At 44.9% G+C, this 18,993-nt stretch overlaps 1 protein-coding gene across 1 annotated transcript in view; it reads right to left on the bottom strand.

Annotated features, from left to right (window-relative positions):
- Positions 1–8,984: 8,984 nt before the first annotated feature.
- The window catches only part of VPS41 (VPS41 subunit of HOPS complex), a 180,497-nt gene continuing 170,488 nt past the window's right edge, over positions 8,985–18,993 (bottom strand). The window contains exons 26-29 of the mRNA XM_056857621.1: positions 17,391–17,490; positions 13,648–13,692; positions 11,370–11,449; positions 8,985–9,084 (exon numbers count right to left, since the gene is read on the bottom strand). Of these exons, the coding sequence (XP_056713599.1) occupies positions 9,004–9,084; positions 11,370–11,449; positions 13,648–13,692; positions 17,391–17,490 (306 nt within the window). The 3' untranslated portion in view covers positions 8,985–9,003. The remainder of the gene's footprint in view (positions 9,085–11,369; positions 11,450–13,647; positions 13,693–17,390; positions 17,491–18,993) is intronic.

The raw sequence follows: 18,993 nt of genomic DNA, 5'->3' as shown, positions 1-18,993 counted from the left end.
ATAATGTCATCAGCAAATAAATTAATTTTCATTTCTTCTTCCTTGATCTGTGCAGGCATTTTTACCTGGAGGAACAACTAGAAAGTGGCAAGCAGAGGACCATAACTGGCTCACAGCAGCATATGGGAATAGCCAATCCTTCAGGTATGTGGGTCCTCGGCTATGAAGGACTTGTTATAACCAGCAGCTTGAATTCAACTTGTCAACAAATCCACAACCAAGTATGTGTTTTAAAATAGGTGAGACATGTTTGGTGATGTGTGTCCACTGTGTTTTTAAAGCAGAGAGCAGTTGTGTTGGTCCAAAACAAAGCCAAACAACCAAATTTGCCTAATACCTTTTATTAGGACCAACCAAAATTAAAAACCGTGAATGCTGTTATCTAGAACTCTTCATCAGTGTGGATGTTTAAAACAAAAAGAGGGAGAAAAACCGGGCTTCAGGCCAGGGAATTAAGGCCTCTTTGTCTGGACAGTGATCCCCAACATGTGTCTGCAGAGAACCCCCATTCAGAAACAACTGTATGGCTCAGGCAGGGACTGTGAGACCTGGCACCCACCAGGAGACATCTGGCGGCAGTTGTGATTCTATCCCACCCCTTCAGTAACAAGGCATACTCACCTCTCTTCAAAAAAAAAACACTGTTGGGGGGGGGAAGGAAATTAATCCAATCCCTTCTTGTAGGGTAATATTCTAGGCACTGACAAGATGCAGGATATTCCACCTTTTTAACAGCAGAGTCCTTAACCAGCCAATTTTATGAATGTGGAGGAATTTTGAATAGCACACATATCAAATGTTTACACCCCAATTTTCTGTACCTTTAAGGAGTCTCAAACCGGCTTGCAATCACCTTCCCTTCCCCTCCCCACAACAGACACCTTGTGAGGTAGGTGGGGCTGAGAGAGTTCGGAGAGAACTGTGACTGGCCCAAGGTCACCTCGCTGGCTTCATGTGTAGAAGTGGGGAATGGAACCCAGTTCACCAGATTAGAGTCCGCCACTCATGTGGAGGAGTGGGGAATCAAACCGGAGGCTGTTTGGTATCACCCCACTGGTGTAATAAGAGCTTCTACTCCTGCATCCCATTAGAGAATCTGATTTTGGACTATATAATTTTAAATGCCTTTACCTATGCAAACAGCTCAGCAGCAGAGTTCTCTGGGATTTATCTATTAAAGGATGATTATCAACCTTTAAATCTGATAATACAAAGAAGTAAGGAGTGAGTTTTTTATTCAAGACAGTGGGAAATAAAGGCAGGTAAAAATTAACCCCACTACTGTAAAAAAAATAAGTGCTAAAATTATCAAAGTTCCTAGCATTGCGTAATCATATAATAGCAAGTAATAGTTTAAAAACAGACAAGGTTCTATGTTTTTTCTCACTGCTTTTAGGGATTATCAAAAAACCCAAGTTACACACCCAAAAATCTCACCTAGTCTTTTTCTGAGAATTTCATCCAGAGAACACTGACTTGCTTATCACAGTAGTGCATATTTATAGAAAAATATCACTCTAATCTTTTTCTAAATCTGTTCTATCATAATCATGTGATTATTATCTAGATAAGTGATTGTTTTTAACTAAATATGAGATAATCAACACATGTACAAATGATCCAATCCGCAAGTGCATACAAATTACACCAGATATAGCATGATAAGAAGGCCAATCCCAAATCTTAACCACTATTAAAAAGCAATTAATCTAAATTTTCTGTAACTGTTTCTATTAACTGTCCAGGGGTAAAGCAACTTTCAGCAGATTACACTGACAGCTGAAGAGTGCTTGAACACTTGGTGAGCTTGCAAAAGCAGCAGGAAAAAGTTAGTGATGTAATAGCTACCACTACACTAGGCTGTGTAAGCCCTGGTTTTCTTGTTATTATACTTACCTGCTGCTGTGTAAGCATTGGGGTTTTTTTTTGTGTTCATACTTATCTGTTGCTGTATAAACATTGTTTTCCTTTTGTATATACCGTATATACTCGGGTATAAGCCGACCCGAGTATAAGCCGACCCCCCAAATTAGAGGCCAGAAAAGGGAATTTCTTATTGACCCGCGTATAAGCCGAGGGGCAATAAGAAATTCCTTTACCCGCAATGCTGCGCTCTAAAATGGCGGCCGCCATTTTAGAGTGCAGGGCCCCTGCCCCAGGTCGCCCTCCCGCCGCCACCCAGGCCCTCCCGACCCACCCCGACCCCAGTGCCATCCAAGGGGGGGAGGGGGAAAAGCCCCTGAACCCCCTACTTACCTGGAGAGGCGGCGAAGCGGCGGCGGCGCGTCCTTCCTGGGCCGGCAGGAGGCCCCTCCAGGCCGCTGCCGGCCAGAGGAAGGCGCCCAGGCGCGTGGGCGGTAGCGGCGCGACGGGCAGGGGCCTCCCATGGCCCCTCCCAACGGGGAAAATGCGGCGGGGGCCGGGGAGGGCCGGGGCAGCCTTCCTGCGACTGCAGAGAGGCTGCCCAGGGCCCCTCCCGGCGGGGGAAAATGGCGGCGGGGGCCGGGGGGCCAGGGCAGTCTCTCTGCGGCTGCAGAGAGGCTGCCCAAGACCCCTCCTGGCGGGAGAAAATGGCGGTGGCTCGGCGGCGGCGGTAAGTTCCCCCCTCCCTCCTCCTACCGTATTGACCCGTGTATAAGCCGAGGCCGGCTTTTTCAGCCCTTTTTTTGGGCTGAAAAACTCGGCTTATACACGAGTATATACGGTACTTATCTGCTGTGTGGTTAATAATCCTCCCACTCCCGACAAACTCCATTTTATTAATTGCTCCCAAATCCTAAAGAACCTTTACCGTTTGGTAGAAACCTCTGGCAAAACAGGTGCCAAGAGATGAACATAGAATTCAGAGTTCTGAGGATAATGGCAAGCTATCCAAGGTGCATCCCTGCACTGATTTTTTTTTTACAAAAATAAACAATGAAAAAAAATCAAATAGCCTTTTTGTCCTTTAAAAGGACAGCGAAACAGAATAAGAGGAGCCTTGTTTATTCTTATGCTTTATAAGCCAAAGTCTCTCTAGGGCCTGCTGACACATACACAAATAGCTGCTATGAATCTTAAAACAAGGGAGAGAACACATCATGGAGATAGATCATTAGCTGTGAAGGAAGAACGTTATTTGTAGAGTGTCAAACAGTTTAACATTCTCAGTACATTAAAAATCCATTAATCAGGAGACAGAATAAATAGCCATATCGCTGAAATCTCTATATAGATGCCTAACCTCAAAGAAGGACAAGCGCTTTTAATTTTCAGAAGGGAGAACCAGTCAGAATGCATCATCGCTGTCCATGGTACTGTACAGAGGTTTTTTTCATCCCTAACACAGAAATACACCAGACTCAAAAGAACCCCTTCCCAAATACACAACACTCTTAATTGAAAAGCCCATCAGTTAAATGTGCCCATGCCAATTAATCAACTAAAGCGTAGTTGATTAATCTATCTAGTAAAGCTGGCAGCCCACTTATATTTTGGCTTTCCAAACAAGGGGGGTAAATATTATATCCAAAGGCATGGAATCAGCTAGTCAAGCTATGTGGGCTTTAATTACAATATTTAACTGTTCTGACTCAAAGACATACAAAAACTGCTGCTCCCTTTCATCTTTGTGCTGTCTAGTTTGGCTTCTGCTTCAACATGTGCCAGACTGGTTTGAGCATCAGTCCATCTGCACACCACCATAGTTAACTGGACCCTGCTGGAAGACCAGCGAACACACACACACATTCATCAGAGTATTAGCAGATTCCTAGTCAATGTGGATAGACCCCCCCCTACACACACACTTTGAAATGTGGCAGGAATTCACACCCTCTAATTTGGAGGGTTTCATGAGCACCATGGTACCCCAAACTTTATCTTAGCATTGGCAGCATTCTGGCTATTGGCACCAGAATGGCAGATTTGATTTTTAAAAACTCTGAATCTGGCACATGCTGTCGCTTCTGAACATTTACACTTAACAGCAAACCTTCAGAAATGTCAGTGTGTGCCAGATTTTGTGGTTGTATAACCATAACAATCACAAAGAATTTTAATTAGAGAACTGTCATGTTTTTCTCCTCCAAAAAGACATCTGTCTTTCTTAGGTGATATCATCTCTGGTCAGTGTTTCAAATGTGGGCCCAATAGATAGATATTTAAGATACCCGCTGCAGAAAATTGGCTTGTTGCTGTCTGAAGGAGCTCCCCACCCAAAGAGGCCCACAAGGGAATGCCTTTTCAAGTGCTTTGAATCAAATAATACTGCTTCTGGTTCTGGATATTTCTGGTTCTGGACTAGGATTCTTGTGTCTGTCCAACTATGTTCAAGCTGCATAGACTGGGACTTTCCCCATGCTGCTGCAGCCCACTGCAGCCCCCCCTGAAGGTTCCTGGGGGTCAGCGGACCCTCATGAAGAGCCAGAGGGCAACTTAAGCATCTGCAGTGTATGAGGAAACAGTGGGAAACCATCTTCTCTTCCACAAATGGGGATGCCAATTGCCAACCCTTTGAAAAATCTGTGTGGTAGGGCACCTTCTCCTATGTGAACTTGTCCAGGCCTTTTGTTCATCTTCAGAGACCCATATGCACCCACTGACTGATCATCTGAAGTGCAGTAAACAACAGGGACTTCTTCAAAGTGGCACCTTGGTTATGGAATTCTTTGCCTGGAGCATACTTCAAAACATGTGACACTAGAGCATATTAAACTGCAGGTTACTTCCCATCGCAGCCAATGTGGAACAGAGTGTCAGGAGAAGACCAAGGTCCAAATCTCCATTCTGTCTTCACAATTACTCTGTGAAGTTTCTCTGTCCATAGTGATTCTTCTCTGCAATGTCCAATGCAGAAGAGTTTGGGGTGTAAATACTGTAAACAGGTTTATTACAATGGGGAGAAGGGGGGGCGTGTATGCTACTCTGAACTCCCTGGAGGAAAGCAAGGATAAAAATGTAATCATAAGAATATAAGAAGAGCCTTGCTGGATCAGACCAGTGGTCCATCTAGTCCAGCATCCTATCTCACACAGTGGCCAATCAGTTCCTCTGGAGGTCCACCAACAGGGCAGAGAGACCAAGGCCTTCCTCTGATGCTGCCTCCTGGCTCTGGGATTCAGAGGTTGACTGCCGATGAACGTGGAGGTCACCATGGCTTGTAGCCACTGATAGACCTGTCCTCCATGAATCTGTCTAATCCCCCTTTAAAGCTATCTATGCTTGCGGCCATCGCTACATCCTCTGGCAGCAAATTCCACATTCTAATTGTTCATTGTGTGAACAAGTCAACAAACAGAAAAAGCAAATACAGAAAGTTGGAGCCAGCCAACTTTATACTCAATGTCACTCAATTCCCTCTCCTTACTACCCTGTAGTAGCCCTGCCCCATATGGCATTTGTCTATACAGCTTCCGTGATCACCAGCATAGGTTTTCTTTGGTGGTCAAAGGGGACCCCCTCCTCCCTTTTTCACCAGTGGAAAACCTGGTTGGTTCCAACCCTGCAACCTGGTGCCATAATAACATGCCTAACATGAAGAAGAATTAAACCAAAACCAGACTATATTTGCAGAGCATGTACTCATTTTGCACATTCCATTTACCTATAAAAGGAAGCAACGGGAGAAAACATTAGTGATTCCTAGGGGCACCGGGTTGGCCACTGTGTGAACAGACTGCTGGACTTGATGGGCCTTGGTCTCATCCAGCAGGGCTTTTCTTATGTTCTTATGTATCTGGGAGCATAGCTGGTTCAGCAGTGGAAAATGTGCTGGCCCAGCACAGGTTTTTTCAAGAGCATAGAAGCATTAAAGGTTTAATGCAGGCAACACAGGACAGTGTGAGACCGAAGCAGGGAAGCAGAAAATACGAAAAAAGCAAGGCAAGTGTGACTTGTAAAAAGCTCTTGTGTGTAAATCTGAGACAAATGGGTGCATGAAACAGTACACAAACATCGGGGGTTATGTAATCCAATAAAAGCGTATTGCTATATTGGTCATTAAGACCTAGGCTTTAAAGGCAAGAGGCTTGAATGGATAAACTGGAATACCAAATCAGTTTCATTCTGCCCATCTACGTATTTTGTTTTAATGGTAGAAATCGGAGATTGTATGACTCACCTGCTTAATGAGAAACCCATCAATATCACCACTGTAAACTGAGACTATGTAAAATTGTACTTAGGCATTTAGTCAAGATGCTTGGTCATAGCACCAGAATGGTGTAGTGGTTAGGAGCTGTGGACTCTAATCTGGAGAACTGGGTTTGATTCCCCACTCCTCCACATGAAGCCAGCTGGGTGACCTTGGGCCAGTCAAAGTTCTCTTCGAGCTCTCTCAGCCTCACCTACCTCACAAAGTGTCTGTTGTGGGGAAAGGTAGGAGATTGTAAACCGGTTTGAGACTCCTTAAAAGGTAAAGAAAATCAGCATATAAAAACCAACTCTTCTTCTATGGAAAAGACCACCCTGCTTGATACCAATTTCCTCCCTTCAATGTATGGCATGTGAATCTGAAATAGAACCAATTCGTATAGGCACCCTGGCATGTAAATATTATGTGCAGAGGGTTAAGGGAATCTGGGAATTGAGTGTCCCCTTCCATGTGTGCAAATGTGTGTAATGGGACCGGCTGTCTACATGCAACACCTACAAGGCATGCGTGGTACCTGCACAACCCATCCAGCTTCTTTTTTATGATGACAGATCATGTGGGTGAGGCACATTAGCATGTGCGTGTATGCATATGGTTGCCCAATCATCCATCACAGTAGACAGGTGTGTGTGCTCACAACACAAAGATCTGTGTGCCTTTTAACGCACAATAGCCTTACCTGCTATATATTTTGAGCTATTAAGTGATCTATTCCCATCTCCTGGTCTGCCCTTCTGCCATTCACTGGCCAAATTTCCAGTTATCATCTACAAACCAATACATTGCCTTCCCTCCTTCGGACTCTTCTCTTCTTCGAGGGATACCTTTTCAAAAATAAAACTTGAAAGAAGTGCATGCAAGAAGACCATTCGCCAGGGCCGTTCTTTTTCTGAATTCTGCTGTTACCTTTTCAGCCATCTAAATTGCAGGGTCAGCTATTTTCTGTTGACTGTGTGGTTGTGTGAACTATCAGGTTACTCATCTTAGACTCTCCTTTAATCCTGACAAACAATTATAAGGCACATCCAAGGGGAGAGTCTGAGAATTAAAGGGATTTTTTTTTTTTTTGCATTTAAACACAAATGTCTTTTCCTTGCTAGGAAGTATGTCCATGATAGCAAAGTAAAGATAGTTCCCTGTGCAATCACCAGGTCACTACTGACCTATGGGGTGATGTCATATCACGTTTACTAGGCAGACTATGTTTATGGGGTGGTTTGCCATTGCCTTCCGCAGTCATCTACACTTTACCCCCAGCAAGCTGGGTACTCATTTTACCGACCTTGGAGGGATGGAAGGCTGAGTCAACCTTGAGCTGGGTACCTGAAACTGACTTCCATCAGGATTGAACTCAGGTTGTGAGCACAGCTTTGACTGCAAAACTGAAGCTTACCACTCTGCTCCTAAAGGTAAAGGTAGTCCCCTGTGCAAGCACCGGGTCATTATTGATGCATGAGGTGACGTCACATCAAGATGTTGACTAGGCAGACTATATTTATGGAGTGGTTTGCCATTGCCTTCCCTAGTTGTCTACACTTTACCCCCAGCACGCTGGGTACTTGTTTTATCGGAAGGAGGAAAGGCTGAGTCAATCTTGAGCCGGCTACCTGAAACAGACTTCTTTTGGGATCGAACTCAGGTCATGAGAGCTTTGGCTACAGTACTGCAGCTTACCACTCTGTGCCACAGGGCTCATGATAGCAAAGTGGAAGTTGTAAATCCAGAGGCCGTGTATACCTCTGCATATCAAATTATAGGGACTGAGAGCAGGGGAAGTGCTGCAGCCTTCCTATTACAAGCTCTCCAGAGCCAAGTGGCCGCCCACCATAGGAAACAAGATGCTGATCAAGTAGAGTCTTTCCAATGTTGCTGTTATTCTCGGGCATGTGCTGCCTCTTACACAGTTTTCGCAACTTCCTGTAAATCCTCAGAAGGCAGCTAAAATGTCCCCAAAGACAGGTGGACCGAGGATGTTAGCCACAGTGTGGCTGGAGTGCTGGACTCGGATAGGGGAGACCTAGGTTCAAATTTGCGGTTGCTATGGATCTCACAGGGTGATCACAAGCCTGTCACACTCTCCCAGCCTAGCCTACCTCGCAAACTTCTTGTGACGGTAAAATGGAGGAGTTTGCCACTCTGAATGGTTAGGATAAAAAAAATGCAGTAGATCGTTAAGATGTAGTGAGCGAGAACCAGATGCTCCTGAATGCAGAAAGACCAAACTATATTAGAATCATAGACTTGGAAGGGACCACCAGGGCTATCTAGTCCAACCTTCCGCACAGTGCAGGAAATTCACAACTACCTTCCCCCCACACCCCCAGTGACCCCTACTCCATGCCCAGAAGATGGCAAAAAAAAAAAATCCTCCAGGATCCCTGGCCAATCTGGCCTGGAAGAAAATTGCTTCCTGACCCCAAACTGGTGATTGGCATTACCCTGGGCATGTAAGAAACAGCCATTAGAGCCAAACACTGACACAACCCTTCCTGCCCTCCCTCTCATGATCTGCCTATGTGAATTTTCAAACTAGACACCATCTCGTAAACAGAACACTCCAAAGAGGTTTTACAACTAGGTTTACTGTTTTCATTAACGGGACGAACATACAGACGACCAACTCTGAACTGTGCCGCAGCTATACATCGGCCGACGAGACACTGAAATATTTTTTGCCTTTTTATTGCTAGGGATCAGCGCAGGAAATATTAGTGGGCTGGATGATTTAAAGACACCCCATCTGCATGTTCCCCAGCCAACATTAAATAGATACAGGCATTAACAAACGAAGTATCACTCCTCTGTGCCACATTAAAACAGATACACAGAGAGAGAGAGGGGAGTGGAGATTCTTGGCATGCCAGGGAAGGTCATTTTTTCATCTCCAGGATGGCGCTGCCAGGCCCTCGGTGCTTAGCACTGCAGATGTTACAGAACTTTACCGACGAGATCTGGAAATTAAGCAGAACAGGATTACTTTCGTGAAGTCTATTACGTTGCTGGCAATGAAGGCATGCAAAGCAGAACTGGGGAATTATGAATTTTTAAAAAGCCGAGATGAGAGAAAAAAGTCTCCCCCAGCATAAAATGACGGGATTAGAGTAGAAATGTTGTTAACAAATGTTACAGCAATGTTGTTTAGCAGAAATTTATGTACAAGGAAGAAACGAAGACCAGAGAAACAGCGGCATGCTCTTACTGCTGGTGACATGGGGCTGAGACACAAAGACATGAGCACTCGCATGCGCGCTATGGCGGAGGCCCAAAGAGCAGAGTTGCCAACCTCCCTTTTTCAATGGTTTTACTGGGCCGTATGCTAAAGATCCGTTTTTTACACTGGCTGTGTCCCTGCCCTCTTCAGTCAGTGGACTCCTTGGTACATATCCTTTTGCATTGTCCTTACCGTGTACCGACTTAGTCTAAAATGGATTATACCATGTTTTAACAAATGGCCTGTGTTTTCTTGAGCAACTTTGGAGCAAAAGGTTCAGTTCCTCTTAGAGGATTCTACTTATTTTGTTGCTTTTTTGTTTGGAGGCTGCAGAGAAGAGTCGAAGGGAAGTGTTTTTAGAGATGGGTCTTATTTAAATTTTATGGCTTTATTGTTCAAGACCTTGGTCTAAGAATAGGGGGAAAAAGAGGGAGTTGCGGCTGGAGACCTACTGGGATTACAACCGATCTCCAGGCGACAGAGATCACTTCATCTGGAGAAAATGGCTGCTTTGGAAGGTGGACTCTATTGCATTATACTCCACTGAAGTCCCTCCCCTCCCCAAACCCCGCCCTCCCCAGGCTTCACCCCCACAATCGCCAGGAATTTCCCAACCCAGAGCTGGCACCCTTCCAAAGAGTTACCTTAGCAGCGCCCAGAATTCTGTAGAAGGGGGTGGATAGTAATAAGGGCAGGAATTTTATATACATGGACATTTTGTGATTTCACCTCTACAGCCAGTTCAAGAAAAAGGGGTGGTTGTGACTCGAGAGAAATGCCCAAGAGAAAACTGCTGTTGATTAGGCCGTTCAGAGACCTGCTGGTCTTTTCCACATGGTGGTTAAATCTCTTGTGTTCCACCATTTACCAAGTATGTGCCTTGGGCACAAACACACACACAAAACTGCCTTACACTGAATCAGGCCACTGGTCTATCAGGGTCAGTATTGTCTACTCTGACTGGCAGCAGCTATCTTCATGGGCTCAGGAGTGAGGTCTTTCACATCACCTACTACCTGATTCCCCTTTTTCAAATTGGAGCTTCCAGGGATTAAACCTGGGGCCATCTGCATGCAGGAGATGCTCTTCCGCTGAGGTAAGTAGGTAAAGATAAAGGTCCCCTGTGCAAGCATCGGGCCATTACTGACCCATGCAGTGATGTCACATCCCAACGTTCACTAGGCAGACTATGTGGTGGTTTGCCATAGCCTTCCCCAGTCATCTTCTCTTTACCCCCAGTAAGCTCAATTTACCGACCTCAGAAGGATGGAAGGCTGAATCAACCTTGAGCTGGTTACCTGAAACCGACTTCCGTCGGGACAGAACTCAGGTCGTGAGCAGAGCATGGACTGCAGTACTGCAGCTTACCACTCTGCGCCACGGGGCTCTTGATGAGGTATCTTAGCTTTATTATAATGTATTCCAGAAACAGCCTTGGATCCTGCAGAACATTTCTGTAAGTAGAAAAGGGGGGTACTGATTCTTTCCTCCTGCCGGAGACCTCTGATTTGGGGAGGGGCTGTGGCTCAGACTAGTTCCACTACCAGAAATCCCTTCCTTCAGGAAATTTACAGCTGGGCCCATCACAGATTTTTAAATTATCTACCTAGATATTAGGGGCTGTCATTGAAACTATACCAATAAATACATCTGACAGCGAAACCCAACAGTTAAATCGCCCTTTCCGAGGCCGCAATGCTGACTTTTTGTTAAAACCAAGTTCCATGTTTCTCTTTGAAGTTACCCTTTCTCTTCAATTCAATGCAAACCACAGGATTTCTGGATAATGAAAACAGCTTTTCAAACTTGTGGAGCTGAAAGGTAAGGGGGTTATTTGGGACGCGCTTATGGCAGTCCCTGCAAGCGCCAACCGAGATCCAGTTAGGGACAATTACTATAATTATTTTATAATCCTCAGTAAACAGATGCCCTTCTCAGCGGATGGCAAAAACAACACCTGATCTGTCCTTTTGTCTTTGACTACGGTAATTTCTGAAATCTGCAGAGATTAAGTTGGGCCCTTACTGTGTTGGGTTCAGGAATACACTCTTTGTGGAACATGTGCCTGCAGTGAAACACGGTGACGCGGAAGGCTTCAGACGCATCTGGCAAAGAATCGAGAAAAATACAGGACACGTTAGCAAAATACGTAAGCAGACGTCTATAAAAAGCACACTGACCAAAGATGCTACCATACTGATGTACGGCCCCTTATTAGATAGGGGTCTAAGAAGATATTCTCAGATTTACACACAAGAGCCTTTTACAAGTCACACTTGCCTTGCTTTTTTCGTATTTTCTGCTTCCCTGCGTCGGTCTCACACTGTCCTATGTTGCCTGCATTAAACCTTTAATGCTTCTATGCTCTTGAAAAAACCTGTGCTGGGCCAGCACAGTTTCCACTGCTGGACCAGCTATGCTCCCAGATACATAAGAACATAAGAAAAGCCACGCTGGATCAGACCAAGGCCCATCAAGTCCAGCAGTCTGTTCACACAGTGGCCAACCCGGTGCCCCTAGGAAGCCCCCAAATAAGATGACTGCAGCAGCATTGTCCTGCCTGTGTTCCACAGCACCTAATAGAATAGGCATGGTCCTCTGAGACTGGAGATACAATGAACGTCAACAGTAAAAAAAAAAAAAAAAAAGAATAAAGAAGTGACTTTCCAACCAACGATGAGTATTGAGGATCGCACTTGTACCCTGTGCAAGGGGGCTATAATCATAAGTCCCCTCTGAGCATAAATGCAGCTGGTGACTTGCTCAAGGTTACCAGTTGAGCTGTGTCCATCTGGGATTTCAGCCCAAACACTGGCTCTAGTGAGTACCCATTAGATAAATCAAACCTTTATCTACATTTACACAGACTTCCCCTTGAATTTTAATTGTACTCTGCTACATACCCAGAAAGGTACAGTTGCATGTTCACAAATCTTTTTAAAAAAACTAAGACAAAAGGCAGTAGTGTTTGGATCCAAAGACTAAGAGAGAATCTTCTTCTATTGGAGAATCTTCCTGCTTTCTTCTGTCAGGAGGAAGACTCTCATTTAATGGTTGGAAGCCTTTGGAGCCATCCTTTGCTTAATATCGCCCTTACCTCCCGAAGTTGTAATCCCCATCCCATAACCAGTTTGCCATGGAGTGAGCCAGAATAAAGCTTGGCAGGAAAGGATATCCCGGTTCTTCCCTCCGCTCCCTGAAGAAGCTCACTGTGGCCCTTCCAGGGAAACAGGGCAGGAAGGGAGGCAACGTATGAACAATGTCTCTCTTCCTGTTTCCCTGGAAGGGCTTCTGCGGGGAGCAGAGGGAGGATCCATGAGGTCCTAAGGCCAATTGCCATAAGGATCAGGACAGTTTTTGCAGAGCTAAAAGCTCTGTGTCGTAGTAGGATGGGGGATCCAGTGTGAAATTGAGAGGGCTCTCTTTCCACTGCATGACTATCTAGCTCTTACTTTCCAAGGAAACCAGGTTAGAAGGAAGAAGAAGAGTTGGTTTTTATAGGCCGACTTTCTCTACCACTTAGAAGAAGAAGAGTTGGTTTTTATATGCCAACTTTCTCTACTACTTAAGGGAGACTCAAAATGGCATAAAATCACCTTCCCTTCTCCTCCTCACAACAGACACCCTGTGAGGTAGGTGGGGCTGAGAAAGCTCTTAATAGAACTGTGACTAGCCCAAGGTCACCCAGCTGGCTTAGTGTGGAGGAGTGGGGAAACAAATCCAGTTCACTAGATTAGCCTCCGCCACTCATATGGAGGAGTGGGGAATCAAACCGGTTCTCCAGATCAATTTTCACTGCTCCAAACCACAGCTCTTCACCACTACACCACGGTGGTGAGCAGGGAGACTGAGATCATTACACACCAGTGGGAAAGGCCTGTTGCACTGGCATGCACAGCTCTATTGCTTACAAATTCCATTTTCTTTTCAGGTAGTATATTTTGTTTATTTTATTTATATCCCATCTTTCTCCCCAATGGGGACCCAAAACGGCTAACATTTTCTCCTCTCTTCTGTTTTTTTCCTTACAGCAACCCTGTGAGGTAAGTGAGGCTGAAAATTTGTGACTGGCCCAAGGTCACCCAGCAAGCTTCCATGGCAGAGTGGGGGTTTTAACCTAGGTTTCCCGGATCCAAGTCCGACACTTTAACCACTACACCACGCGAGAGCCCTGGCCGAGCGTTCAAGCTGGGTATGGGGGAGGGAGGATTGACACGGCCCACCGCTTCCACCTCCCGGTCTGACCACCAAGAATAGTGGCTGCAAAGGGGTCATCTGTCATTTCATCATAGAATACACTTACTTGTAGGCAGTATAGGGGAAAGACATGCCTCACAGATACTCTCCTCTGCAAGAAAAAGAAAGTTAAAATTAGCATGAATTGTTCAAATAACGTTTTGCCATCTGTCTCCACTAGCGTAGTCGGTCTTTAACACTGAGATCAGGATTTTGACACTAAAAACCATCAGCTGTGGCTCCATGAGAGATGAGGAGTGAATGGTTCCCTTTACCCCCCACCCCCAATAATGATTCTGCAGGCTAAATAACACAGTAAAATCACCGAGGGGGTAGCCATGTCAATCTGTTCTAGCAAAATACAAGGAAAAGCCCTGTAGCATCTTAAAGGGTACTCGTTTACTGTAGCACCTGCTCATTTATTTAGTACCTTATTTATTTAGTAGTGCCCTTCCCCCAACAAGCTTGGAGAAGTGTACATTGTTTTCCCTTTCATTTTATCTTCACAACAACCTTGTGAGGTAGGGCTAGGTCGAGAGGGAGTGACTGGCCCAACCAAGAGAGCTTCATTATTCCGTGGGTCAGAGCTCACTCTGGATTTCATGTCATGCATCTCATGAAGCCGAACCTACTTCTCAAAAACACATGCTGCCAGAAATTTGTTCTGTAAGCTGCTTCAAGACTCTTTTATTATTTTCTTCACCATCCCAGAAAACACTTGAATAGGTAATTAGGTTGCTGCCCTGCTAAGATGAAAGGACCTCCGTTCACTGACCAGCACAGATCAAAGAGGCTCACAGCATTATTATTTTATACAAAATTATCAATGTCCATTACCCATTACAGAGTCCAGAGCGGCAGGTCTCTGGCTTAATGAGTCTAAATCTAAAATCTGTCGTTTGGCTTAATGAGCCTAAATCTAAAATTTGTCATAAGGGAAACAACAACGGGAAGCACAGACAGGGATGATCAAGGGGAGATTAGTGCAACCACTCCAAGCACATAGTGTAATAAGTACATTTGTGCCATCGAGTCGCAACTGACTTCTGGCAACCCCAGCAAGGGGCTTTCGAGGCAAGTGAGAAGCAGAGGTAGTTTGCCACTGCTTTCCTCTGCAGAGCCTTCCTTGGTGGTCTCCCATCCAAGTACCGCCCCCGCTTAGCTTCCGAGATATGAGGAGATGGGGCTATATATCATGCTGCCCATGATAAAGGCGGGGAAAGAATCAGACAAACTCACATGGACACAGTCTTTATATTGACAACAACTCTTGGTGTATCAAGGTCAGCACTGTCTACTATGACTGGCAGCAGCTCTCCAGGGTCTCAGGAAGGGGTATTTCACACCACTTAATACCTGATCATTGGTTTTTTTAAAATTAAATTTTTATGTTTCAAACAACATAAAACAACACATACAACATACAACACTTGCCACAAGATCCTCATCAGTTACATTTTGGAGCGGGTCTAAATAATTTTGTACCATCACATTTCATTCTAGAAACTCATCCTTAAATTTTAATAGAAAATAAGTTTATTACAAAGCAAAAACTGTTTAAAGATATACTGACACTTTTATCCAGACTATCTGAGGTCACTTATGCATGGTAGGTTTAGCCTCCTTCATTCCCTGTTTCAGCCAGGATCAAGTTTTTGAAAATGACCGTGACCTCATTCCTTTTCGGCTCAACCCCGTTTCAACCTTAAACAAACTCTGCTTTTCCCATTCCTCTTCTTGCCGGAGTTAAACGGTCTTTCCTAGCTGAAACCGGATCCAAAGAGCGTGCGTAACGCTTGCCTGGCATTGAGCTTTCCCCGCCCCCTTTCCAAACTCCTCTTCTGTTCTGTTTGCTGATAGCCATACAGGGGAAGCAGCGAAGATTGGCATCTCTCACAGCCAATCACAGCCAAAGAGGCAGGGATTCAATTGCTTCCTGGGAGCTCTTTCTGAGAGAAAGAAAGGCTTTTTTAAAATAAGGCTTGGATTTCTCCCCCCCTTCTTTCAAGTGGCTCCATTTTTTGTTTTTTGTTCTTAAAATGCTTTTTTATGCGGCACTTGGGTCTGGGGGGAAGGAAATGTTCTCTCACTAGGTGAGCCAATCACAGACCAGAAATTAAAGGGGTGGGACTTGATTTGAACTTGGGAGTCTGCTTTCCTGTATTCATGCCCCCGATTTGCACACAGTTTATTCCCTGGTCATTCAAGCCAATGCATACAGTTTTCCCCAACCCAGGCTGCTTTGGTCCTGGCTGAAACGGGGAATAAAGAAGGGTAAAGTGAGCAGGCATAATTGGCCTGAATTACACTGAGGTCACTTATGCATGTTCGGTTTAGCCTCCTTCATTCCCTGTTTCTGCCAGGATCAAAGTAACCTGGGTTGGGTCAAACTGTATGCATTGGCTGGAATGATCAGGGATAAAACCGTGTGCTAATGGAGGCATAAGAAAGGCCCTACTAGATCAGACCAAGGCCCATCAAGTCCAGCAGTCTGTTCACACAGTGGACAATCAGGCCCGTGAACGCACTAGCAACGTACCTCACAATTTACACGCGTCCAGTACACAAGTATCCAAAACGACTGTAAACTTCTGTTCCCACTGCGCCGCCTTTCTCCGCTGCATTTGATAAGCCCGAAGACCGGCACGCTCCCATGCATGCCCAGTCGGCGCTCCAAGCAAGGACGGCGATTGGTCCAGCGTGAGTAAGGGAGGCAGGGGGAGTGTGGGGGTTGGATGGAAGCAGGAAGTGGATTGAACACACATTCCATGTTCCCACTTTAAGGCACCGGGTGTGGAAGACGTTTTATTTTTTTAATTCGACGAATAAGCGGATGCGCTTAACGCGGCGAAATTGCGCTCTGGAGACATTCTCGGAATCCTTCGGGTGAGATGAAGTGGGAACATGCAAGGAAAGCCCACGGAAATTGGAGCTGCAAATGCACAGTGCGGACATGGCCCAGGTGCCTCTAGGAAGCCCGCAAACACGAATAGAATGAATAGAACAGCATGAATAGAAAAGCAGTCTCCCAAGATCAAATCAAGTCCCACCCCTTTAATTGCTGCTCTGTAATTGGCTCACCTCCTTCCCCCCAGACCCAACTGCCGCATAAAAAAGCATTTTAGGAACAAAAAATGGAGCCATTTGAAAGGGGGGCGGGCGAAATCCAAGCCTCCTTTTAAAAAAAGCCTTTCTCTCAGAAAGAGCTCCCAGGAAGCAGGAAGCACTTGAATCCCTCCCTGCATCTTTACACACTTCTTCGTGATTGGCTGTGAGAGATGCCAATCTTCTATGCTTCCCTTATATGGCTATCAGCAAACAGAACAGAAGAGGGGTTTGGAAAAGGGGGAGGGAAGCTCAACCCGAGGCAGGCATATGCATGCTCTTTCAATCTGGTTTGAGCAAGGAAAGACAGTTTGACTCGGGTAGGAAGAGGAATGGGAAAAGCCGAGTTCATTTAAGGTTGAAACGGGGTTGAGCCGAAAAGGAATGAGGTCACGTGCATTTACAAAAACTTGATCCTGGCTGAAACAGGGAATGAAGGAGGCTGAACCGACCATGCAAAAGTGACCTGAATGTTTATTATTATGTGGTACTAATACTTTCTACTAATCCTCTCACTTGGCATCAAATACCTGATCATTGCTGCTGCTGGAGATGCCAGGGATTGACTCTGGGACCTCCTGCATGCAAAGCAGGTGCTCTACCACTGACCATGCCCCCCTCCCCCCAGCCTCTGAAATTGTTGCTGGCAGGTTTATATTGGAAAACCTTTCGAGTTAGCAATCTTCAAAGGTGTGTTGTACATACCATCCACAAGGACTCCTCTCTTCTGCGTGCGGTGCATCTTTTTCAGCAAGGACAGCGAGTCAGCTACGAGGATCTTCTTGCATCCCTCCCGCAGCAAGATCTAAGACACGGAAGAATATAATCCTGTCTCAGTATTTCGTCTGGTTTCCATTCCCAATCGACACGAAAGTCCAGACTGCACTTTCTGTAAGATTTTGGACAACATGGAGCTTACCAGTAAAGCTCTCCTGCCAATTACTCATTCTGGAGCATCATAAAGAATATTTAGCAATTGAAAGGACACGAGTAATTGCTGTGAGCCTGTGTAGCCTTATCTAGGATTGTTGGGAGCAGCTACTTTAGAAGAAGAAGAAGAGTTGGTTTTTATATGCTGACTTTCTCTACTACTTAAAGGAGACTCAAACCAATTTACAATCACCTTCCCTTCCCCTCCCCACAACAGACACCCTGAGAGATAGTTGGGGCTGAGAGAGCTCTAACAGAGCTGTAACTTGCCGAAGGTCACCCAGCTGGCTTCGTGTGTAGGAGTGGGGAAGCAAATCCAGTTCACCAGATTAGCCTCAACCGCTCATGTGGAGGAGTGGGGAATCAAACCCGGGTCTCCAGATCAGAGTCCACAGCTCCAAACCACCTCTCTTAATCACTACATCATGCTGGCCCTACAATGCTATTCCAAACTGGGTTACTGTCATTGAAATGTCTATGAGGTTACTGCCAAAATAACTTACATCTTACTATGTTTCCATGTGCTATTCTTGATCACAGTGTTCAAGAGCAATCCATCTACATACACCACATTAATACAAATTGTTTCTTTGCTAATTAGTGCAATATAAATGAGATGTAATATGCTAAGCGACCAAAACAACAGAAAATTAACTGTAGCAATACGAGGTTTTCCAAAACACAAACACTGGTCAATTAAATTTGTAGCTGATTAATCAGGAAACAAATGTTCAATTAATAGTGAAATAAATTGTTTTATTCCTGAAAACCTAATAGTGGTATTCTTTGGAAATAAAGAAGCAATTGCTCTAGGTATCTGTAACTTCTGACTTACAGAACGACCATTAGTTCTCTCTTAAATCAATTTGATTAGATTAGGTACTCTTCGGAATAAATTTGGAATGGCTGGGTGCTATCTGACTTGTCAGAAAAATGAAACCTTTCTGCTGAACTACAGTGCAAACTAATTAAGACAATTTCAGGGTTTTTTTCCCTCCCAACCTATTATAAAGGTATGTCACTCATACCTGCACGGTGAGCATGACATTTGCCGTTACTGGCTGCCCTTTTGAATAATGGTCGAATGTTTCTGAAATGGAACTTTAAAAAATTTAACTGGACCTTCCTTCAACAATTGAACCAACTCACAAAATCCATTTAAAGGAGATTATTTCTGTAGCTAAACATATTTGCAGGAAAAAAAGATTGATGTAGTGTTAGCAAGAAATATTGTACAAGGCTACATTAAACCACATCACCTAGCAATCCAAAGGCTACAAACAATACACAGCAACTAAACAAGAACAGGAAATAGCCAAGAAATATTAATTCTCTATGTGTGCATTACCTTGGACAACATAATCAGCCTTTGCCTAGG

The sequence above is a fragment of the Euleptes europaea genome, chromosome 11 (assembly GCF_029931775.1).
Source record: "Euleptes europaea isolate rEulEur1 chromosome 11, rEulEur1.hap1, whole genome shotgun sequence".
Taxonomy (NCBI): domain Eukaryota; kingdom Metazoa; phylum Chordata; class Lepidosauria; order Squamata; family Sphaerodactylidae; genus Euleptes; species Euleptes europaea.
Note: the sequence above shows the minus strand (reverse complement) of the source record. Positions and strands in the feature narration are given on the sequence as shown.